The sequence below is a fragment of the Cebus imitator genome, unplaced genomic scaffold (genome assembly GCF_001604975.1).
Source record: "Cebus imitator isolate Cc_AM_T3 unplaced genomic scaffold, Cebus_imitator-1.0 Scaffold411, whole genome shotgun sequence".
Classification (NCBI taxonomy): Eukaryota; Metazoa; Chordata; class Mammalia; order Primates; family Cebidae; genus Cebus; species Cebus imitator.
The window spans coordinates 1,440,599-1,466,742 of NW_016107726.1; the positions used below are offsets into that span (position 1 = coordinate 1,440,599).

A 26,144-nucleotide genomic window follows, 5' to 3' on the forward strand; every position below is an offset into this window, starting at 1 on the left:
ATTCATTCATTCATTCACCAATTATTCATTACGCACCTACCATGTGTCAGGTTTAGTCTAGGCGCTGAAGATAAAAATGTGAGGAAGAAACAGTTCCTACTCTATAGGATCTTATAACCAGTGATTGTGACAGATTAAACAGGCAATTTCATTATAATATAATTCTTCTTTGGGATACAGAAAGGCCTTATCTCAGCCTCTGTTGGCAAAAGACGACTTTCTGATGGACCAATTTTAGGTTCAAGCCTAAAAAATGAGTAGGATTTGGCCAGATTAAATGGATAAAGGGGGTTTTCCAGGTCATACTTGATAGCAAATATCTGATGAAGAAAAAAGAGCATTTTATTTTGCCCAACTCTTTTATTATTATGTTTTAAAACTATGCAAAAGAAGCAGAGCTAAGGATATTATCATTACAGATCTTGCATCATCCAGCATTGAAAGATACTGGGAATTCAACATCACCATAAAAGAGATCTAATATTGAAATCAAGGAAATGGCAATAATGATAACAATCCAAATATAATGGAAAAGTAAATAGCATATAGAACCTTCTCTGCCCATAAGTTGGTTCGCTTCTGTATATTGGTTCATTTATTATTCATTTCAGAATGAAACACAGTTCACTGGACAAAGGCATGGAAGATTTCTTTAATAACTCTCAGTACTAATTTAATTCTACTTAAACACACATATTCTAGTGAATGCCACATGCTTTTCAGCATGATTTTTATGTGTAAATCAGGATAATATGTTTTCAGATCATTAAGTAAAAGGAAGCATGAACTAAAACCTATTTAATCAATGAGGTATCACCTTTAAACTGCCACAAGGTCATAAAAAAGATAATTTCAAAGCTATAAGTTTCCTAATTGTAATCAACAACAATCTAATGAAAAAAGAAAGTATGTCCTACAGGCCATAATAAACTTTAGCAAACCACTGTCTGTCTTTAAAGATATTTGCTTCCTCTTTGGTGAATGACTGACTCCCAAATTCTAGATTTCTGAATACATAAAGTGAATGATTGCATCAGGCCCAGAGAGTGTGGGCCTGCAGTGCATCATGGTAATGACACAGATAAGCATCCACAGAGCAGAGATGAAGATAAGCCTCAGTTAACAGTTTACGTAGTTTGACTACACCACTATAAAACAATACTTTAGTTTCTTCCTGTTTGCGTAATATTAACCCTTTTACTGACAGGTATATTCACATAGTGGATATTCAGTTAGCAGTGGGAGCTTGCTATTCTTAATTGAATCATGATATATGTGTAATCAACAAATTATTAGACCATACATTCCTAAACACATGAACAATGAATTAAATTTGCCCTAATTTATGAATATGATATAAATTACTATAAATCACAAACTAAATCAGTATAAATACCATAAAATAAACACGTTTATTAAATATTGTATATGTCTTATAGAAAAGGTATTATTATCAAACTTAGAATCTCCATTATGGCACTGATTATCCTTTAATTTCTAAATTTAAATAAAGGATATTATATACTAAGGTTTGGAGTCATCACAGTTTTCTATCCTTCCTAGCACATGTGTTCAAGTGAAAAATGAAGACATGACTACCTAAGGTTTATTTTAGTAGGGGGAATTTGTTTTATTTTGTATTTCGGTCTCAATTTTTAAATAAATATATCTAAATTCGATTCCCTTTTAAAATTATTGGTTCAATAAATATGATACTAATCTGAGTTGATCAGCCCAAAAAGTTTCTTTCAAGCATTCTTTTTTAAGTAATGTAGCTTCTAACATTTCAAGTTTCAAGTGTTTTAGTAAAACATCAATTCATTAATTTTAATAATGGCATAAAAAGTAGATAATAGTGGTTTTATGATATAACAAGTATTGAATCTTTTTGGCAGGAGAGAAGTTCCATACAAATTGAAGATTTTCCTTTATTTTTCTGCAATGATCAGGCATTTTCTGTTCTTATACTGCTTATAACTTGAAGTGGGGTTAAACTACCCTTCAGATGGCTGACAAAAAATTGTGACGTTCTCCCTTAGTCCAGAATACACTCAATCCTGGGATATGGGCTACAAGGCAGACACTGGGTGTGCTGGGGTCCTTTGCCTTCAGTATTTTCAGAACACACACATTCTTAAATACCCAATTGAGAATGATACTCTCAACATTTTTAGGCATGCTTTCTGTTCAAGGCCATCCATGTCAACCCTAGAGGGAGTTTTCCTAAATACAATTATTTCCCACAACTATTTAAAACATGGTGGAATTGATGGCACATCAAAATAATGGTAATTGTGAATAGATTGGGTTGATATTTATAGAAATATTTAAAATAAAAATAGCCAGACTGTATCATATTTCACATGTGAATGTGGCCCTGCTGAACTGTAATCATTAGGAGTAGGAATTTAAAGCTATTTTTTAGTAGTGCAAACGGAATTTTCCTATTCTATCATCTGCACCCTGCCCTTTTTGCCACAGAGAGTAGTTTAAGTATATAATTAAAGTAGTTGTTTAGAACACCAGGAATGAGAACCATTTGCAGTAGAAAATGCAAGCTCAAATTACAAATATAAATTCTGGCTCTAAGTAAAGTCTCAAACAAAAAGTGTTTTCCAATTTTCTTATGCAGAAATCCAGGGATATATGTGTGTGTATGGTATATATAAACACATACACACACAGTGTAAGTTGAATGAAGGTAGTCTCAACAAAACAATAAAAGACCATCAATTAACGAATCTCAAAAAACAAAGCAAAACGACAATCAAAAGAACCAGAAATACAATTGAGCCTCTAAGTTCTAAAATAAAATACTTCTAAAAATAAACAAGGTATTCAATGGACACTTAGTTTAGGACATTTATATAAAATAAGATAGCCAACATTTACATAGACTTACTTCCTGGAGGCATTGCGATCATTATAGGATCGGAGATCAAGCTGCCTTGGCTATTTGAAACATTGACTTGTACAGTATAGTTGGTAAAAGGAACCAGCCCATCGATGAGCACCCAAAAGTTTGTCTCTTCTCCGCTGTACATAACTTTTGTGACATTCAGAAGGGTGTAGTTATTACCTGCTGATTAAAAAAGAAAATTATTAAAATGAATACACATCTAATAATTATTTCATGCTATTATGTGAGTATTTTCTTGAGCTTCTAAAGATACTGTACTAAATAGAACTGTCACTTTACCAATCTAAGAGGCATTACATGTGGTTCTATCGATGGTGCATATTTGGATTTTATTATCTTGTGAACAAAAATGTTATCTGGGTTGACCTGGCCAATTCATTCATCACAGCAATCAAAATAATTTGATGAATATTCTTAGATAACTGTAGGATAAAGCCATATCACAAGTATCAAGCATATAAGTAATACATTGCACAAATGTATAAATTGATTACTTGAGTTGTTTATATTTTTTTGAGTATTTTTTTTTCCAGTGAAAATCCCTGAATTTTTTTGGATGTGCAGACAGGAAGAAATAACACCTTTTTCCTCAAATTAGAATGGTTCTGGATATACATACTATACTCAGGCAGAATATTTGTCTGATATTGCATATATCACCAGCTGAGGTATTTTCTGTTCACTTTGCTTGAAATGGGGGTGTATTTCTTTCTATCTAATGCCCCTTTACATTAGAATTAGTCAGAATATCCTGAAAAGCAACTGGGGATGGGAGTTACTATCTGTTCACTTTGATCAGAAGATCTAATTTTTCTAGCTTTTTGAGAAAATGCAGAAGCTGCCTAGCTATATAGAAGAATCACTTTCATCCATTCCTTTATTTTGAGTCTATGTGAGTCTTTGCATAAAAATTCCATTTGACCCAGCAATCCCATTACTGGGTATATACCAAAAGGATGATAAATCGTTCTATCATAAAGACACATGCACACGTATGTTCACTGCAGTGCTGTTTATGGTAGCAAAGACCTGGAACCAACCCAAATGCCCATCGATGATAGACTGGAAAAAAAAATGTGGCACATATACACCATGGAATACTATGCAGCCATAAAAATGATGAGGTCATGTCCTTTGCAGAGACATGGATGAACCAAGAAACCATCATTCTCTGCAAACTGACACAAGAACAGTAAACCAAACATCGCATGTTTTCACTCATAGGCGGGTGATGAACAATGAGAACACTTCGGCACAGGGAAGGGAACAACACTCACAGGGCTAGGTTGAGGGGTGCAGAAGAGGGGAGGGGAGGGGGAAGCAGGGGGGAGCAGGGATTGGAAGGAGGAGGAGGGATAACACCGGGAGAAATGCCTGATGTAGGCAACGGGGGTGGGGGGATGGAGACAGCAAACCACCATGACGTGTATGTACCTATGCAACAATCCTGCAGGATGCAGGACATACACATGTCCCCCAGAGCCCAAATACAATTAAAAAGAAAATCACCTTCAATATGTCCTTACCCTGGTCCCACCACCACCATCCTTCCAAAGCTTCAGCAAACCCATTCTCAAATTTTACCAAGTCCAAAATATAAGAAAATACTTCTGCTGATAACAGTATTCTATCTCTGTCTCTTACACCATTAGGTTAAATTTAAGGTTAAGAAGAGTCAGAAATTAGGGTTAAAATAATGAAAAGCTTACAAAGGAAAACTGTAACATTTCCACCTTCTACATTAGATGCTTTCCTGAAACACTTATAAAACAAATTTTTAAATGCTGTTTAGTTTTGTCAATTTTGGAAATGTTAGAATAACTCTTAAAAAACAGAAAAATGAATGATTAAGAGCAACAACCAGGCTGGACAAAAAAGAAAAACTTCATCTATAAAAAAAAATAAAAAAAAAAAAAAAAAAAAAAATTTAAACTAAAAGTTAACTGGGCATGGTGTTATGAGCTTATAGTATGAGACAGAATAATCACTTGAACTCAGGAATTTGAGATTACAGTGAACTATAATTATAATTGTGTCACTGCACTCCAGCCTGGGTGACAGAGTGAGACTTTTTCTCTAAAAGAGCACCAATATTTACTTCAAATAACCTTCTTTCTATACAAACCACTTTTTAATATATTACATTTAATCTTTCCTACACAATTTCTGCAGATATAGAGAAATGAATGAAAAAACACAATACTGAACTTCAAAGAAAAGAATAAGCATATTCGCAAGATATCCAGACACTGATATAATCTTTATTGAACAAATGCTTAAAAAAATAAAAGATGGCATCATACTAAAAGTGATCTTGTATCGTGTAGTATACAAACTATAATGTTTTCGATATTTACAAAAACATTTTACATCTTATTTTAACATAGTAGCAAAGTACAGTGCAAAGGAAAGAAGATAAATTTGGTTGTCAAAAAGCCCTGCATTTGAACTTGTTCTTGTATTTTATAGTAATGTTCCCTTTGCTAATACACTTAATATTTCTGAATGCCTGGTTCTTCATCTGTGAACTGGGAATGATAACAGTATTTACATTGCAGTGCTATTGTGAAAATTACGTGAGATTATTTCTTTATCATATCTAGCACACAATAGTTGCACAGAAACAGCAGCTGGGACTGACGTTATTGTTTTTGTTGTAATCTGTACAATTGATACATTCCAGCCATTTAGAACTTGCAAGTGATTAAGAATTTTGTACCCTGTATTTCATTTTCTCAGTAGCAATAATCTACCGTTTAAATTCTCTACCCCTTCCAACTTAACAATGTATTATTAATCAAAATTCTAAGTTTTTTCAATAAACAAAGCAGCACTAATCTCATCTACTACCAATGTGCCATTATCCCATCAGATTATATTTCAAACTGAAATTAATGAAGATCAAGTAACGCAAAAAAAGTATCTGATATCTGGTTATGACTTGACTGTTTTTATGAAATGTGGGTAAGTCCAACAAACTTTAAAAACATACAAAAAGTTATTGAAAAAGATACTTATGATAATTTGAGGATGGAGGAAGTCACTATAAAATCTATTGTTACAAAATACACAGTTTTTTCCATGAGCTCAAGAGAGCCCTAGTGGCATAAAATAATTTATTCCTCTGGACTCAAAATTGGCACATCCAAAGGAGTATTTGATTTCAAAGGGAATAAACAGCGCTTGTGGGCTAAAACATGACAATCATAATTTCTATTCACTTTCAGTAAAGCCAGATAAAGACATCTTCGTAGCTTCAAGAATGATTTCAAGGTCCTAAAATGGAAGTAGATAATGCACTCCTCTAAGTGTGTAATGCATTAGCAAGGTGTTATGAAACCTACAAAGCAGCTTTTGATAATTTCATTGAGCACTGAAAAGGCATTACCAAATTATGCCACTTTAGCTTTCATAGGTTCTTCACAACTAATCAGCTTGCTTCTACTGAAGATTATCGAGCTCCAACTGTATGCAAGAAGGAGACTTTGCTAGGCACTGATGAGAACATGCCCCAAGTACATAAGACATAGTTCCTGCACTCAAGAAACCTGGTTAAGATTAAATATGAGTCTCTTCTGACCATTGCCTAAGAAGAACTACATTGTCAGCACGGGAAGATCTGCTCCTGTCCCAATGATCCTGAGCTCCTTGGAAGTATTTCTGCTGTCATTACATGCTCAATTGTAAAACTTCAAAAAGGTCAGCTTGTCCTACAGAGACCCAAGCAGATATTCAATTGCCTCTCCGGTAGCATAACTGTGCAGGTCTTAGAAAATACTGAAATTTGCAAAGCAACAATGGAAATTCTAAAATTAAGCCATGAGAATATAATTTAACAAATTTTCAGCCAGGGACAAATACAAAATCAATGAGTAAATGTGTATGATTATAATGTTGGTGAAGTTTTTTCCACTGCATTTTGTTGTTTGTTTTGAAGGAAATTTTGAGCTGTAAAATAACAGTATTGCTCACCTTGAAAATGGCATGGCAGGGGAAATCTGTAAGTATCACTTTATTCTAAGCTTTCCAGATAACAACATTAATACCTGGTAATTATACAATTAGTTGTAACATTAAGTTCTAGTCATAGAACAATGATTACTCAGTAATTATAAGAAGTATATAATTACTCAATAATTATGAGAAGTATGCAATTACATAACCATTTTGCTCAGCTCAAAACAGAACTTGTACATATCCAGGAACCATGCTGCTGAGTGAGTCTAATGTTCTCTCACCCCTGCAAATACACAGTTCAATTCACAGACCTACAGCCACTGGCAGGATTTCAGCCCTCAATGAAGCTCAAAAAATTCCAGATTCAAAACCAAAGCAGAAGCCACAGATTTGAGCTCTTCTTCCATTTCATTCTCACTGTCTTTCCCTTCTTCCTTTGAACTTTAGCAATTTGGACTCCTCTATATGGTAGGGGGAGGGGAGATTTTTTAAATGCACGTTCTCAGATTCCTCTGCTTGAGACGGTTGCGCTTTGCCACTTTTCACTGCGCAACTGGGCTATCAGTGGGCTGGAAAATGCAGCCTTGTTGGTTCAGCCTCAAAAATCAAGCTTGAAAATGTGAAAGTGAGAGGCATGGCCTATTGCAGGTGGCCATTCCTGTCTGGTTGGCCCTCCAGTTTGACCCTATTTGTGGGTCTAAGTGGATGATGCAAGACCTTTTAAGCTTCCGTGTTCTGGAACCACAACTTCCCACCACCTGCCTCACTCCCACCCAAACACTGTGATTTGAAGTTGAGTTGTTCTCTCCACCCTCTGGCTTGGTGTAAGCCATTGGGCTTTAACTGGGGATCTTAACTAAGCTCTTTGCAAAATGATGTTGCCAGTACCAATGGTTCCAGATATAACCTACATCAAAATGACCTGGGGGTACCTCATAAATATTCACATATCTGAGTTCTACTTCAGGCCTGTTGAATGAACATCAGAGTGTAGGGTGCTGGGAACACTAGATGATTCTTCTAGAGTCAAAACTCTAGCTTTGGACTGTAATATGTTTACTCGAATAGTGAAATAATCTATCTACAAAAAGTGTAAAGCTAAGGTTTAAAAAAGATGTCTCCTTACAGACTTCAAAATCTAATGCATTTGTTTTATAAGAAAATTTAAAATATGTGTAAAACAATTTTTAAAATAGGTAATCATTATTGCACACTTTAGAACAATAACATCAGGATTTCTGATTTAAGTATTATGCACTTCCTTTATCTTTCCACTGAAGATGCAGAGAAGAAAAGATTCTTTGTGTATTGGCTAACATCACACATCATAAAGATAAAACAAGTTTTGTATAGATCATGTAAAATTTCTAAATAAACTCCTAAATACTATTTCAGTCTATCCCACATTCCAAAAGGTCTTGAAAGACGTTAATTCATTCAGCCCTATTCTCCTATTTGATTTAGAAGAAAAGTGTTACGTGAAGAAATAGACTACATAAACCTCATATGAACAACAAATTTTACTTATTAAAAAACCTTTTCTTCAGCCTCAAATATAAAGACTTACTGAAATGTTAACAGTAGTAATGCCCATTTTCTAAGGTGAAAGTCTTATTTTCAAAGTTCTTTTTTTGTGGAACACTAGAAAATCATCTATGCAATTATTTTTAAAGGAAAAAACACCATAAATGGATATTTTCACATGTATGATTCAGGGATGCGTAAATGATTGCTGTCCTGAGTACACCGTCCTATGGGGTTCTCTAGATTGAAATAACATAAATGGGTATCCCTTCCTATTCTTGTTATAATCATTGTCACAAGAGTTTTAATGCACCATATATTCCATAATTTTTTTTTTCCTCTGTGCTGTACTGCTCTGACCTTTTCAATATTCTATAATTTGACTGGCTGGCCATTTCAGTTCTCTCCTTTTTACAGCCTTATTAACTTGTGGGAAAGAGGTGAAATGAACAACCAATCAGAATACATAATATTGCAAAGGTCAGCGTAGTCCTGTACAGTATCATCACACACAGAATACTGTATGCCAGGCATTAACATCCTGATATCTTATTCATGTGACAAAGATTGTAACAAGAACAGAAAATGGCACAACATGAATCCATTCTCATGACAAAGATTATAATGAGAAATGACAGCGAACAAACCAAACTGATTCTTGTTACCTTGTGAGGATTTTATATGTCAGGCCTGGTCCTGCTTTAAGTTAGCCTTTTTCTGAATCCAATTACACCTTACGGTAGAAAAGGTATTAACTAATTTTTTCCACTTCTTGCTGTACAAAGAAAATGCTATATTTTTCTGGTATTGAGGTCTCAATTTTAGAATTGTTCAGTTCCATCTCACTATCATGAAATTCTGCCAATATCAAAATCAAAAGGCATCAAATTGTGATCAAGATAAACTGGAAAAATCAGCCCCTACTGTGAGCCAAGAACTTCAGGTTGCTCTAGACGGCCTGTATTAATATTTAAGTTACAGTTATTTATTCCTTTTAAAGATATTATTTTAAATTATTTTAACCAAAAAGCAAGTGTGTCCTCCAAATTCCGTTTTTCTGATAGATCTCATGTTTGTAGGAATCTGAAAGGTGCTGAGTATTTGTTTATTTTGTAATTAATATATGGTCAAAGAAATCTATTCCTGACCTTAAGTTTTTAACAATGTATAAAATATTTATAGACATATGCCTAGGAAGCTTTCTCCTCCACAGAACGTTTTAAAAGAGAAAGAAATAAGTAGCCTATGAAACACTAAGACCTCTTGAGGACAGTGCTCAATTAATGCATCATATTTCTTACATTACTGTAATTATTGTAATAGTGATTTTAATTAGTTGTCATCTAGTCAAAGCTGTACTTCTCTGACTTCTCTTTAAATTGGCCATTCCTCTAGTATGACAATTGTAGTGCAGGGAATAAATACATGCACTATTTCATCAACTCACCAAAAGGTGCTTCAGACACATTTGCCCTGGTTGTGCCCAGGCAAGAGCAATGACAGCTCTACAGATACCAAGAATCTTTGTGTTGTGGTCTCCTGATCCTTTTTAATGTGTAGGCACATTACTCTTCTAAATATTGCCAATTATTTTTTAAAGTTTGTTGGAGCATGCTTTATTTTTTTCCCGTCGAGCTTTCTCTATGTACTATGGTCAGATTTTCCTAAATGGATCTCATTTTATGAATCTGATAATATATATTATATATATGATCAGAAAGAAATTATAATGCATGAAGGATAGACAAAAATCTCTGTACCTTATGCTTAATATTTCTGTAATCATAAAACTGCTCTAAAATAGTCATAAAAAGGAAATAAATATATGTATATATGCTAGTATATTACATATTTTAAAGTTCATTATAGGATATATAAAATTCAGTATAGTTCATTGAATATATGTATATAAACACACAGAGAAAGAGTAAATTCAGAGATGTACTGTGACTATGGTAAATCATAGAAGTTTGGTCTATTTTCGCTAACCATGTTATGCTCTGAAATGTCAGGGTTTTTCCCATTTTGACTTGTTTTTTCGCCATTTGGGCAAATTGTTATTTTTCCACCTGAACAAACTGATGCCATTATCTCAATCAGCTAAGAGTTATTTGAGCAAATATATTCCCACAGAAAGTGGTTCCCGGCTTCCATACTAAACACTGGACATGAACACACTATTTTATCACCAAAATATGTTTCCTTCTAAAGTTCTGGTAGAGCCTTACTAACCATGCTGAACATGCTGAGCCTGTGGTACTATTAGGATCAGACGAGTAATTTGAAAACCATTATTGATCCCAGACAAAGTCTGTTGTCCATTCTTTAACAATATGTTTAACATTTTCTTCTAATCACTGGAATATATATGCTTGAGCTGGTTCCTATATAAAAGATCAACCATTTAGGGGTCTGGATGAGAATATCAGGTTTTGCCGTTGAGTTCTACTTGCTTCATTTGCCACAGTCACACAGTCATGTGTTCCTGTGTTATCTATTGATGTATCGTGGTGTTACCATAAACTTAGCAACATACATTTATAATCTCACAGTTTCTGTGAGTCAGGAGTGTGGCATGGCTAACTGGGTCCTGCGCTCAGGGTATCGAAATGCTGCTGTCAAGATGTTGGCCAGGACTGAAGTCCTATCTCAAGGCTCTAATGAGGAGGGATCTTTCCCAAGCTTAGATGGTTGTTGGTAGCTTTCAGTTTCTTGCAGGTTGTTGGGAATGAAGGTCTCAGTTTCTTCTGGCTATTGGCTGCAGGCTGCCCCCAGTTACTAGTTTTTTGTTGCTTGAAGTTTACCCTCACTCCTTTCCATATAGGCATCCCCAATGTCACTTGCTGTTTCAAAAAAGAGGGAGTCTCCTAGAAACATAGGTCACAGTCTTATGGAGGTGGCATGCTATCACGTTTGTTATGTTCTGTTAGTGAGAAGCAAATCACAGGTTTTGAAGACACTCAAGGGAAGGAGACTAAACAAGGACATGAATATCAGGAGGTGGGGAAAGTCAGCTGCTACCTTACAGCCTCTGTGTTAGTCTCTGAACTGCATATATGAATCACGTTGCTGGAAAGAGATTTTGGATAAATTGTGAACTTTCACAGTTTCTAAATTGAGTGGTACTACACAATTGTCCTTCTAAAATACCTGACAGAACGGAGACAAACTATGAAAACAGTAACATTAACAATTTTAGTTGAAAATTCTCCAGGTACTAAAGGAAAACAATGACTGACATAAATTTTGAAACCTGAAAGAGGAAAGAGATGGTAAATTCCTTCTTAGTATATCACAGCTCCTAACTTTGTTCCCAGAGGAAGGAGTATAAGCCAAGAAAAAATCCTCTCCAATATGTAGATAAATGAACTGAGTGGAGTCTGCAGAGACAGGAAGAGATATCAGGGCTGGCCATCCTGCCAAACACTGTCCTGAGTTGGAAGAAGAAGCTGGTGTTCCCAGTAGTGGGAGATGCATGTGAATAAATGGAGCAAGTGCTGCCATAAAAGCTGTATCAGGATTTCAGAAGAGACAGTAAATCTAGATTCCCCAGAACTCTGCCCAGTGCATTGTCACACTCTCTATTTCATTCCCACCCTGGTAGGCAACAGAAAAGTGGGTAAATAGCAAAACCTAGTGCTCAAAGTTTAGGCCGAAAGAAGACTGACCAGCACCAGAAATGAAAAGAGGTAGAACAAGCTCAGAACCAAAGCAAAATTGGAACAGAGCTGCCCAGAGTGGTTGAAGGAAAAAATAATTCACTGAGTATTGTGCATACAGCTAAAAAGAAAGAAAGGATTCTAGCATAAAAAGACAAAATAACCATGCAGTTTGGGGAAAAATTATATATATATATAATTTTTATTATATCCTTTTATTATAAGATTTGTTATATAAGGATATAATAAAAATAATAATATATCCTTTTATTATAAGAATATATACAATAATATATATCTATTCTTATAATAAAAGGATATTGCAGAGACAGAGAAACAAACTGGAAATTAAAAACACATTAAGTATTTAATAAACAAGTTAGAAAAAGCCAGGAACAGCAACCATTTTGGGGCTCCGAGGTGGGCAGATCAACTGAGGTCAGGAGTTTGAGACCAGCCTGACCAACATGGAGAAACTCCGTTTCCACCAAAAATACATAACTAGCCAGGCAGGGTAGCGCGTGTCTGTAACCCCAGCTACTCAAGAAGCTGAGGCAGGAGAATCTCTTGAACCTGGGAGCTGGAGGTTGCGGTCAGCCGAGATTGTACCATTGCACTCCAACTTTCCCCAGTGAAACAACTGAAACAATGGGTCACAGTCAATTAGGGAATATTCAAGATGCCTCTAAAACTGTTCAGAATTCAGAAGCAGAAAGATAATTTTCCAAGGCAGCTGAATGGTGATAGTGTCAGTGAGGGTTTTTCTAATAAGGTGCAAGCTCATGTTATTTGTGGTTCTGCACAAGTCTGACTCTCTAGCTTTCCTGACAACTTTTTGAACTGTTTAATTCCTTTAATATAATTCATCTCTGCCTCAATTAGCCGTATTTGTTTCTGTTGTTTGCTACAAAGTAATCACCCATGAACTGAGAAAGCTCTAAAATAATGTTTGCTGTTTGTTAACACTGGTTATTTATGGGTAGTGGGATTTTAGTGCATGTTGTTTTCCTGTATTACATATATTTTTTAAATAAGCACTCATACTTTTTGCAAAATCAAATCATGAGAGGATTGAAATAGCCAAGGAAAGTATGTAAATTCTATTTTAATTTATAAGCAAGTTATAATAAAATAGGGGTCCACAAACTACAATCTACAGCCAACTTAGTTGCCTATTTTTGAAAATAAAGGTTTATTAGAACAAAAGTAATTATCTTTGTAGGTATTTTCATGGTACAGCTGCAGAATTGAGTAGTTATGGCAGAGATCATATTGTCTGCAAAGCCTAAAGTGTTTACCTTCTGGTCCTTTATGGAAAAGGTTTGCCAACCTCTGAATTAAAAAATTAAATAGGCCAACTTTTAAAAAATATTCTGCCTTCCTGAATAAAGGGAGCAATTTCCAGTTTCTAGAACGATTATTTTGAGTAATTTTTTTTTAAAGAGTGGAACAGAGCATGTGGAAAGAACATTTTGTTGATATAGCCCTGTGTTACATCACTGCACCACACCTTCATTAATGCTTTGACTATCTTTCAATATTCAGCATTAATAAATGCAAATTACTGAAAAGGAAAAGAAGCTGGACAAAAATATGTTCTAAATAGTTGCCTAATTCTACATGCCTAAGAAGTTTGCCAATGGAAATCCAAATGCCTGTCTTATAAGGCTTATATAGCTGCTGTTCTAAAGGCTTAATAAGAGTGACTAAAGAGTAATTAATGGCTCCTTGGATGAAAGAAATATGGGTTTACTATTTTAACTGCTTCTGAAATACTTTTAAAAAACTTTCAAAGTTTCATGTCTTCCAGAAAAAAAAAAATCAGTGGTAGGTAATTTGAACATCCCCTTCCTATGGATTCTAGGCTAAAATATTAGCTGAAAGTAACAAATTCAGTGTTAATATTACCTTGAACTTTAAGACTATGACTAGATAAGTGCATCAAATATTGTCTTATTCTAATTATTAGAGAATGAATTACTAAATGGCTTAATTGTGCTTTTGCAAAAATTTTGCTTAAGAACCTAGAACAGGTGGCTAGAGTCAGAGGCAAGAGAACTATAATATGGTACCATGAGTCCCAAAATAAGCATTCAGTATGTAAAGGATCATAAGATATAAATGTGTTTGTAAAGCAAAGAGAGTTTGATATATACATGTTGGCGTCTTGAGGAACAACTTAATCAATTTTGCTCTCTAATTTAAAGTTGAGCTATTTTTCTCTTTTAAATCCCCCAGATGGTGGCTTTCCAGCCTGGATAATTACAGAAATGAAAAGAACCAGCCTGGATATCTTCAAAGGCATTTTATTCACCTTAACTATTTTCTTATTGTTAACCTAAACCAGTTGGTATGGTTCAGCTCTGAAACAAGCATGTGAAAATAAATAACATCTTTGTCACAAGAAATAATCACTTACCAAACAGTACTCTAAGAATGTGGTTTATAGTCACCAGTCATATTTTTTTTAAAGAAAGAATAAAGTTATTTTAAAACACGACTTCATCTTAAGAAAAATACTGAGAAATTTGAAGAGCTTTTTGATGACGTTATAGCTACATATTTTAAGTCTTTATTTTTGAATCCCGGTTCATTTGGAGGGCTTCCATTGTCAGTCTACAAATGAAGGTTCTTATCTGCTTTCTAAAAATGTTCATAAATTATAGATACCAATAAGAATATTCAGTTCTATGGGAGAGATGATCAGAAGGAAATGGGCTAAAAAACAGACCTGGGGATCTCCAATCCATAATCAAATATCGAGATTGATTGTGTCACTTGCACTTGTATTGATTTCAATTGGAGTAGCTCACCCAAGGGAATAATAAAAATGTGGAATAAAACTGATTTATGAGAACAAAATAAATCCTTTTGTGAGTGTAATGAATAGGTACTATTTAACCCTTTCAATCACAGGGTGAAAAACTATTTATTTTTTAAGAGTGCTGAACTAGCCAAAAGAATTCATATCAGAAATGCCAATACTGCCAAGTGCCATTACACAAAGTTGTAATGCTGCGGAAGAAATGCTGCTCTGAACTTGATGGAAGGCATTATTTGACATATGACATACTTTTAGCTTTCCTGGGCCAACTTCTGTGTGTCATCACAAATGATGGACCTGTAGATCCAAAGTATTACAGAATCACTCAGTACATGTTTATTGTTCAGAAGCTAGCACAAAACATGATGGGACATTAACTCTGCATTTAATTTTTTTCTCTTAATATAGGTGTTCTTTGTTTTAACTCAAAACTTAGCATTTAGCAGTTATCTTGATGGGACATGTAATAATATTCGAGGATAACAGGGATATTCAGGAGAGATACAGCTTGGCATAATTTGGCACAAATATTTGCCTTAAAGAAAACTGAAGGACTAAACAAAAAAGGAGATGATTTGTATATAAAACACAGCAACTGCTTGATTCTATCAATTGAGCCAACCAGCCAAGCAGCTGATTCAATGAGAAAAATATCAGTCATATCATTATTTCTTGACACCCGGTAGACAAAACATTCCCAATAGTTTGTCATTGATTTAACTTTAACTTTTCCTCTGTGTTAACATCTCATACATGTGTTCTAAACCTTTGCTGTCCAATACAATAGCCACTATCCACATACGGTTATTGAGCGCTTGAAATGTGGCTAGTGTGGCTGAGGAACTGAATTTCTAATTTGATTTTAATGAATTTAAATTAAAAACTGATAACTGATTCCATTCCTGGAAAACTTTTAAATACATTTGAAACAATTTGGTATGTGAATCTACTTTCTCAACTGAAAACATCTAAATGCAGATTGAATATAGCTGATAAAATATATCTGAATTGAAATATCCTCTAAGTGTAAAATACACACATAGATTTAGTAGAAAACATAATGTATTATCTCATTATTAACTTTTAGATTTTAATTACTTATTGAAACAATGATATTATAGATTGGATTAAATATATTACTAATTTTTTTTTTTGAGATGGAGTCACTCTGTACCCCAGACTGGAGTGCAGTGGCACGATCTCGGCTCACTGCAAACTGCACCTCTTAGGTTCAAGTGATTCTCCCACCTGAGCCACCTAAGTACAGGTGTGCACGCAGACTACAGGTATGCATGTGGCAACACTCCTGGCTAATTTTTGTAATTTTAGTAGAGATGGGGTTTTACCATGTCTCCCAGGCTGGTCTCAAACTCCTGACCTCAGGTGGTCTTCCAGCCTCGGCCTCCCAAAGCACTGGGATCACAGATCCAACACGCCAAGCCCTACTAAATTAGTTTCAACTGTTTCATTTTACTTTTTTTAAATGTGCATTCTAGAAAATTCAAAATTACATATGTAGCTCACATTATATTTCTCTTAGGCAGTGCTGTTCTGATGTGCTAAAGGAAAAATTAGAATGCACATTTAAAATGCAGCTTCCTTTTTATTTTAAATCAATCAAAGAAAACCTCATTGTTCTAAGATCTGCCTACCCATACTCACAAGAGATGGAGGTGAAACTTTTATTCACAGAACGCACAGATTCTGTTCACTACATTGAATTGAATTCATAGTCCTAAGAAAGCTGATTTCAGAACAACTTGGAAAGGAAAGTTACAAGAAGGAGTGCGTTGATTTGCTATCAGTTCTGTCAGTTTGGCTCGGACTGTCATGGTGTTTAATGAAAGTACATAAAAGTAACTTTATTTATCTCCACTGGCATAAAAAGGCTTTTAAAAAAATTAATACATTTTACTATTTACAATGAAACATAATTTAATTCAGTTTGATGGTACCATAATTATTATAGCATAATAATTTTTCTAGTATGATAACTTTGGCATGTATGCTATACAAAGTAAATCATTAAATAGGAAACAGGTACAAATCAGAAAGATAATAAAAAACCCTATTATCATAAAGGCATAAATTATTAGGGAGAAGTAGAAGTAAACCACTTTTTGTTAAAAAGATTCAAGCAAAAGTAAGGTGATAAATAATAATTGCAATTGCTGGGCTTCTGAAAGAAACTGAGGCCCAAGGTTTTAACATCTCTTGCATAATGAATGCAAGATTTTTGTTCCCAATTTCTTATTAGAGTTTGATGTTTTAAGGTCTTTTGTTTCTGAAAAGTTTCCAATAGTTTTGCTATGAGATGAAACATGATATAAACTCCTTCCTTCCCCCACGTTTTTCTCTTTTGGCTTCATAATATTCCTTCTTTGTCTAACTATAAAAAATATTTTTTTTATCATAAATGTTAAGGCTGTATCAGCAACCATAAAGAGAAAAGCTGAAATTATCTAAAATCTGAAGATAATCATTATCTGATTAACATGTTTGTGTATTTTGGTATGTGTCCTTCATAGTTGTTCAGATACACACACACACACACACACACACACACACACACACACACATCTATATATATATAATCTATTGTCATATTTTATAATTATAGAATTTTATGATGCTCATTGTTTTCTAGCTGTAAGAATATATATTTTCTCATCAACAAATATACAGAATAATCTTTGTAATGGATTCACCACAATGTCTTCAATCCATATAGCTGGATATTTAGAAATACCCACCCTCTTGATTTTTATTACACAAATAAACTCTGTCAGGGACATAATTTTCTAAGGTTTTTCCTGTATATCTATTTTTTTCTAAAAACGTCAACAAGGAAAATTTTTGGGGTTCTCAATGGATAGGAATATTTGAAACCTCCTATATTTATTTTACAAGTTTATTTTAATAATCTCACATGAATTACTGGAAGCAAATAATTAGTAAAAATAAAATGGTCATGGCTTATTTAAAACAACCATATTATATGGATTGTATCAGTGATACAGAACTTTAATTATAGCTCTAAGTGTCTATCCTGTCTGTTAATGTGTTATATCCAACTAAGTTCATATGACTGAGTGGGCTGGACTCATGTTCTTTGAGTGTATAGATCTGTGTATTTTCTGTCTTCATGGAACTGGAGAAATTGCTAACTCAGAGATTTATAAATATTTTTAACACATTGAACAAAATGAAATGGCATGTTTTAAAAACACAGATGTAATACCAGAGATTCTTTTAATATTATAATAAAAATAAATGAACACAATCACAAAAGTGACAATACTTGTAATAACCCTAACAAAAAATGTGAGGTCTCTACGAGGAAAATAACAAAACGTAACTGTGCGACACAAGCTGCCTAAGTAAATGGAACAATAACACATTTCCAGATGAGAAATATTTGAAGATGCAAGTTTCACAAGAATTAATGTATAAGAAGGAGAGTCTGTTAAAAATATCAATGGCATTTTTTCAACTCAATCTAATGTTCAATGGGAAGAATACACATATGAAAAGAACTAACACATTTTAGCAAAAATGAATAATAACCTGAAGGGACAGAAGAATAACTTTACCCATAAGATACAAAGATGTTTTCTAAATAAGATGTTGAAAGCATGACAATTCAGTCAGAATAGAAACAGGTATAAAGACAAGAAATAAATAGCTCAGAAACAGGCAGCATTATGCATACAAATTTAAGTCTGATAAATTTAGCAAAATAAAGCAGCATATGTTTCAACTCTAGATGGAGAAAATATTTTTTATAAAAGCAAATAAGCAAAGATTTAATTATCAAAAATTTAAAACACTACATCATAAACGTCGTAAAAAGACCCAAAAGATAAATGGAATAAAATATTTAAAGTTGTAATGACTAATAATTACTATCTTTAATATTTAAGCTGCCATAAATATCAAAACAAATTTTCAAACCTCTAAAATATTCTGGGCAAAGTGTGTGGGCAGACAAAAAAGAAAAACAAACTAATAGAAAAAGAACATATGGAAAATGTTTGGTCTCAATAGGAATAAAAGAGATGCAAATTAAAGCAACCTACCATTTTTATCCATCAAATTAATATAATTACAGACAGATGAACACAATTGTACACTATTAGGAGCCATGTGAAATGACATAATTTTTTTGAAAGCATTTTGCCATGCATATCAAGTATCTTCAAAAATATACTCCACCTTTAATTTAGCAATTCCTTTGTAACTATACATATTAAGGAAAAATACAGAATTATGTGTTACCAATAAATATTCTTTCCAATAGTAAAAATAATTAACCTAAATATCCGACAATAAGGAATTGATAAATACATACTGGCACATCTATACCAAATACCTATTAAGAATACTTGTTATGACTGTTTTTTTGTGTAATATAAGAAATAGTCATGATAATGTTAAATGTGTAAAGTATAAGATGTGTTTGTAGTAAGATCTCAATGTTATATATGCATGCACACGAATACACATGTGTATACCGCCATAGAAAATATGACTGCAAGCCAATAACACATTTATAATTGGTACCATTTTAACAAAGCTGTCTCTGAAGAAAAAAGATAAAGATACTCCAATCTAAGCCTATAGCTACTAAATGTAACTAATATTCATCTGTGTAACAATTGAAAATTTGACAATTCTTTTTAATTATTGCAACTACATTTTTACTTTATGCCAAAGTCCTTAACACAGTCTAAGCATGTTGCACGAAGTAGCTCCTGTCTAACTTTCTAGTCTCATCTATCATATTCTTTTCTTCATTCACTATCCCAGCCATGGGGGCCTTCTTTTGTTTCCTCAAATCCACCACAATTTTACCTTCCTCACATCCTTTACAAATACCATTAACTCTGGAATCCTCTTTCTAGTTTCTGAGTTGGTGTCTAGTCATGTTACAGTTACCCCAAATGTCATCAGCTTTTCAAAAGAACTTTCTTGACCCTCCAGTTTATATTAAGTTCCTTATTATGCAAAATTCTTAGTTATATATAATTTTACTTTCATCATTATTAAAGTCTGCAATTTTATATTTCTATGTGATTACTTGGTTAATTTCTATCTCCTCTTGTAAATCACAAGCCCCTTCAGCACACAGACCATGCTTGTCAGATATTTAAGTACTTTCTAAATATGTTGAAAGCACAGTGATTAAGTTAGTATAGTGATGATTTGGAGAAATAGGTTTACACTGGGAAGGAATAAATATCCCAGAAACAGACACCATCATTCATCTAAATTTAAATGTCTAATAAATTTAGCAAATTAAAACAACATATTATTCAACTCTGGATAGAGAAAATTTCTCCACTCTACCCTAGCACCTATCATTTTGTTTCTGTCTTGTTCCACAGAACAAGCTAGATACATGCTTTTTACATGAACAAATGAATGTACAAATAAATGAACAAATTTCTTAATTTAAATCTATTATTTCCAATTTCTGCTCCTTTGATATCTCCCTAAAGGCATACTGCTAGAAGAAAAAAACATAAACTTTATTTGCAACCCTATTTATAAATAAAGAATTCAAATTCTCTAAAAACTATATATATATATATATATATATAGTTTTTTTTTTCATAAATAGTCCACTAGAGAATTTCACACAAAAAATTGGGAAACATAAGTTTGATGTGGGCTGTTCTTAGTATACAGAATTATGATTTAGCAGTCACTTATTATCACTTTCTAAGGGGCCAAACATACGGTTTATGGTCTTCATAACTCTATATAATGATGATGCCCTATTACCATCCAAGGAAGTTGATCCCTAGGCTCCCACAGGAGTTTATGAATCAGAGAAGGGAATTCCTTGCTGTAGGGTGTGTCTTAGAGGCTGGAGAAGGACACTGGCCCCAGATGGCTAGATTTTTTTTTCTATTTCTCTGGGTTACTCATTCATCCATTTCCCTCTAACATCAATTCACAGCTGACACTTTCCAATTGAGAACCTCCTGGGTATAGTGGCTATATGTTCAGTCTACCAAAATCCAAACCTGATTCTAATATTACTATTTATTTAATAAGCACTGAACCCTTGCCACAAGAAAGCATGCAACAACCAACACTAGACAGGTATATCAGTAGCATACAACTATCGGAAAACATTACATATCTGCTCCAGGGCTGACTTACTCAGTTGAACTTTATCATACATGTATTAGAAACCCCCAAATCAGTTATGGAGTGAGTTTGAAAAGGGTTTGAGTATTTTCAAATGCTTTAAAATTTCTCTAACTAGCAGAATTTTATTTTATTTTTTAAATTATACAAAGCCCTCCAAGCTAACGGTACATCATTTGGGTGATCTGCTGATTGTAACAGGCTCCTTTCTTGAGGAGTTAGAATGGAGAGATTCCTCCACAGGGATGCTCTGCAGAGTTTGAAATGTCAAGTGAAGCCACGAGGACAATGAAATCTTCTACCCTCCCATGCCTCTGTGGGCTGCATTTCCTGACTCAGTGTACAACCCATGGTTACAATTTTCATTTCATCATAACATTGCCGCCTCAACAGACACAACAGCAGGGAGTATCCACTTGTTCATTATGTCAAGAAAATAGCCAATTAGATATCAGACACAAATTCAATAAGCTGCTGTGTGAGCACTGAGAACAGATGAGTTCTTAAACAAGTTTGATAAATTAATGCTTAACTCCATTCTTGTGGAAGAATATGTCCTAATTAAACATTTCTATAGCTTTATTGGCCATGATGATATACAATCCAAAGTGTCAATACATTCAGTGTGTATATGTTCTGTAGCCCAATATTTGAAATGACATATATCTTATTATTGCCCATTTATATTTTCATTAACAATATGGCCATGATTTGTAATCCAGATAAAATGCCTTTTGATTTCCCATATGTTTAGATTTGTATGTATTTATACCTCCAGAAATGTGTTGGAACCTTGTGGAAAGATATTAATAACTATACTTTCTTTTTGCATAAGAGAAATTTGCTTTCAAACAAATAAGAACAGAATGATTTTCTCTATTTCCCCTATATTCCAACTGTTTTTTATATTCATACTTGCTTTGAACATAAGAACATTCTCCCACCGTTTTTATTCCTACTATGTTTTGTGCTAATTTAGAAACAACACCTGAAATGGTCAGGAAGAGAGGTCTGGGGCTGTTCTCTAACTAAAAGAACTCCTTATCATGATACTCATTTAATTTCTTCTAAGCCTCTAAAATAAATTGTGTGGTTAATAATGATGTAACATAATAAAGTACAATATCTTTAACATGCTGCTTGATGAGTATTTGCGTATGAAATACTATCACCTGCTTGATGAGTATTTGTGTATGAAATATGATCACCTGCTGCTTTAGACTTTAAACTGAGTTTCCATTTTCACACATTGGGTTTTTACTTTTTTTTTAATGAGATAAAAGTGTATTTTCTTTTAAAAAAATATATGCTCTGAAATCAGGATATGTGGGCCTAAAAAGAAGTAGACCAACGTCAAGCCACATTACACTGTTCCACAGCTGTGTGGTGGACGTTATGTTCCCCTTTCTCCCCTGCTCTTTTCTTCCACCAGGAAATAGACATTATAAGATCTCAGGTGAACTCACTCCTGCTGCCTGACCCCCTAACTCATTATGGGAAAATGAATTCAGATTGCTGGAAAAGAAGCTGCCTCTTTTATCTTCCCACTGACTGACAAGCAACTACAAAGTTCTCCAACGGGATTCCAAGTTACAAGCTGTACTGCATCACTGGAACAATTCCCCCACTAGCGGGTTTTCCCAGAGGGCAGCGTGTCAGATATACTGCATGGCTTGCAAGCACAGCTCTGAAACTGCACATTTCCCTCCACACTAAAAAACAGACATCAGGGACTATAAAACAAAGCTCTCCCTTCCCTAACAGCATTAGCCTTCCTACAGACCCTTTGGAAGTCTAAGAGGTTCTCACGTATAATTATTTTCCTTACCTTCCCAAGAAAATAAATGCTCCGTATCTTTTTTTTCCCTCTTGTAATTTTTATAAAACGCAGTTTATTCTGGGAGGAAGAGCATTCGGAGAACCAGATTGTGTGCAAAGGACACTGGATTTCTCTGTGTAACCTTGAAAAATTGACTGCATTTCTTCAGTTTTTCAAGATTTTTTAGAGATTTATAGCATTTCAATATACTGACATTCTAAAGCACTCCCCTGGCAATTTCAGGAGAAGGTAAGCCTATTTTGGGTGCTAGGATTTTTTAGGAACTGTAGTTAAAAATGTGCATTCATCTAGTTTAAACTAGCAATGCGATACTTTCTGCATTTGTACAGTTTCTGTTCCCCTTTATTTACTTTTGTTTTTAGATGGAGATTTATCCCAAGGAACAAACACTTGATACTGATATTGGAATGAGGTATGGACTCCAATTATAAAAGAAGAAAACGTTTAGGCTCAGAGAATGGGGGATGGGGAGCCATCACATTTATACTCTAACTTTTCTACCTAGAAATATCCTAATTGGTCTTTAAAGTGCCCCACTCCTTCCAGATGTTACCACTGCAGTAAAAACTTTATGCCCCTCCTACTTCCCATAATGTAACCTCAAAAATTCCAAATCTCCCACTCCTCAGTCCTCCCCTAACACTACCATTATGTCTCAGGCATAATGAGGCTCCTTTATTTCTTGGACCACTTCTATTTAGTTTTCTTTTCTGTTTTGCAATATCCTTGGAGTTTTTGTGTGAATACCCCTAGCAATGGTTGGAAAAACAAATGCAGGCAAATAGTAAGAAGAAAGTTAAATTTAACATCTTGCAAGTCACCAAAGACTTTTCCTGATAATGATTAGAAATATGTGAAGATGCCCTTCTTTCTGCAAGCTTCTACCTTAGGACTTCAGACTCACCACCCAGACCTCCTCTTTGGAGCCAGAAGCACAGTGCTTACTCCAAATTACTCTGCTCTTGAATCATCTGCTCTTGTGAGCTATTTTTCTAATGTGTTGCAAAAATAATATGTATATATCCTAGAAAATTTTTTAACTGACTACATATAAAAGGAAACATGAGAAGATAAACCATTCATAATTCAACCACTTAGTGATAATAAATATATTTTCCAAATTTTCATTTGTCTTTTTTAAAACAGTCTTAAATATTAATCGGGTTTCTTTTTTTCAGGGCCATCAGGTCTTACAAGCAGATAAAAAGCATCTGATTATGCTCATTTCATGAAGTGTTCTTTCTTTCTTCCCTTTCTTTTCCTTCTGTGTCCTTTCCTTCCACCCTTACTCTTGAAGACTTACTTTGGGTTATAAGTATTCACTCTGGAAAAAGTCACCTAAAACCTATTTGTCATACTTCTCCACATTCAGAAAGAACTTTCTGAGATTCATGAAATAATTCAGTTTCAACATTAAAAACTGATCAATCTGTTTTTCTTCCTTTCTTTCTTTCTCTCCTTCCTTCCTTCTTTCTTTACTTTCACTAAAATGCCATTTTCCTTTGCTAATGCTTAAGGATCATTTTCATTTGCCCCCCTTTTCCCCCACAGTAATCCACATCTCTCTTTTTCAAATAAACATCTTTATTCTGTGGCACAGAATAAAGGGGATTAGGAGAAAGAGACATTTGAAGATGAAAACGAAGCTGCAATCCAGTTTTTCAGAGCAGGTGAGAGTTAACAGTGCACAAAGGACTCAGCAATTAGCACACCCTGGTGCTTTGCCTTAGAAACTCTGACACAAAACAATCTGTCAGGTTATCAAGCAATGAAGATCACTTCCCAATTCAGTCAAAAGGAAGGATAATAAAGAATTAAACAATTCGCAGAGGACTCCGCAATAACCACTTAAGAAAAAAGCAGGATACGTGTACTAAGACATGGCATTGCCTACTAAGTACAGGATCAGGGTGAGGAATCCAAAGGAAGCCTAGCAGTAAGGAGGCTGCCATTTGTAAAAATTATTCTCTAGAATCTCAGAATATTTTCTTTATCTTCTCATAGTTATTTTTAAATTTTTCTTCTTAACAATTAGGTTGTTTTATATTTGTAGCTAAGAATACTTTTGAAGCACTGTAAAATAATGATGTAACCCTAAATTATCATGGTACAATACTTTCATCTGCCAGTTAAATAAATTGAATCTACAATTTTATAAATAGTTTTATATAAGCCAGGTTTCTACTACTATGCTGTAAGATTATTTTGGTTTTTATTCTCAAACTTAATATTTTTTAATTTTTAAAACATTATACATTTACTGTATTTCATAAGGAATAATTATAAACTTGTTATCTATAATTTAAATTGTTAGTTAATTCATATATGTGAAAAAAATACTGGAGATGTTGTAAACTGATCACTGGGAGTTGATTGTTCACTTGTGCAAGGTGAATGAGGTACACTTGAGGGTCACTGAGTGAAGCACTTATTCCAGGTCAGTAAATGGCACTTGCACACCCTAGAAAAACTAATTTGTTGATCGTATGTTCCTCATAATTGAATGGATGTTTCAAGTCAGGTAGAATCCCACAGAAAAGTGCCAAGCCTTACTTTTACAGTGGACATTAGCAAATGGCAAAAATACATTCTAATATAACCAAGCATAGGTTGGTTGATCTGTTAATCTTTGCCATTCACATGTATTTGTGCTCTCTCCGTCATTCTCTCACTAGTTTTTCACACTCAGGTTATTCTAATTCATAATTAAAGAGAAAGACCCAGTATTACTAAAATCTTTCTTTAATTATTTCTGTTCTAACTTGTCACACCATCTAGTTTCTTTCCTACCTCATGCATTTGAGAAGAACTTGGCTAAGTTTGTCGGTCTTAAGCTATTTTGTTTGTAAATTCTGTCAGGACAGAGATTCTTTAGGTGCAACCTTTGTTGCCATTTTACACAGCACATATTTGGTTTTTAAAAAAACTGGTTGACAGTCTAATTAATCAGGTAATCATTTTCCCCTGGTAAAATTTCTGCTAAAACACAGAAAATGACAACAATCCTAGTAGGAAAAATACCTCAAATGTTTGTAATAGTTAGATGAATGGTCATCTAACAGACAGATGTGTAAACATTTGAAGTCATGGCTTGCAGAAGACAGGTATCTGAGAGTGAAGTCTACATATAATTTTTTAAAGTAGCTCTTTTTATTTTATTAATATTAATATGTAAAATGTATATATTATCATTTATTATTTAAATCATATAATTATAAAATATTAATGAATACACAACAGAAATGTGCAGGTTCTATATGA

At 34.0% G+C, this 26,144-nt stretch overlaps 1 protein-coding gene across 3 annotated transcripts in view; it reads right to left on the minus strand.

Annotated features, from left to right (window-relative positions):
• The window catches only part of USH2A (usherin), a 777,259-nt gene that overhangs the window by 308,018 nt on the left and 443,097 nt on the right, over positions 1-26,144 (minus strand). For 2 of the 3 annotated variants that reach the window (XM_017509227.2, XM_037731606.1), the window contains exon 39: positions 2,903-3,082. In XM_017509227.2, the coding sequence (XP_017364716.1) occupies positions 2,903-3,082 (180 nt within the window). The remainder of the gene's footprint in view (positions 1-2,902; positions 3,083-26,144) is intronic. The other variant, XM_037731607.1, reaches the window with a different exon arrangement.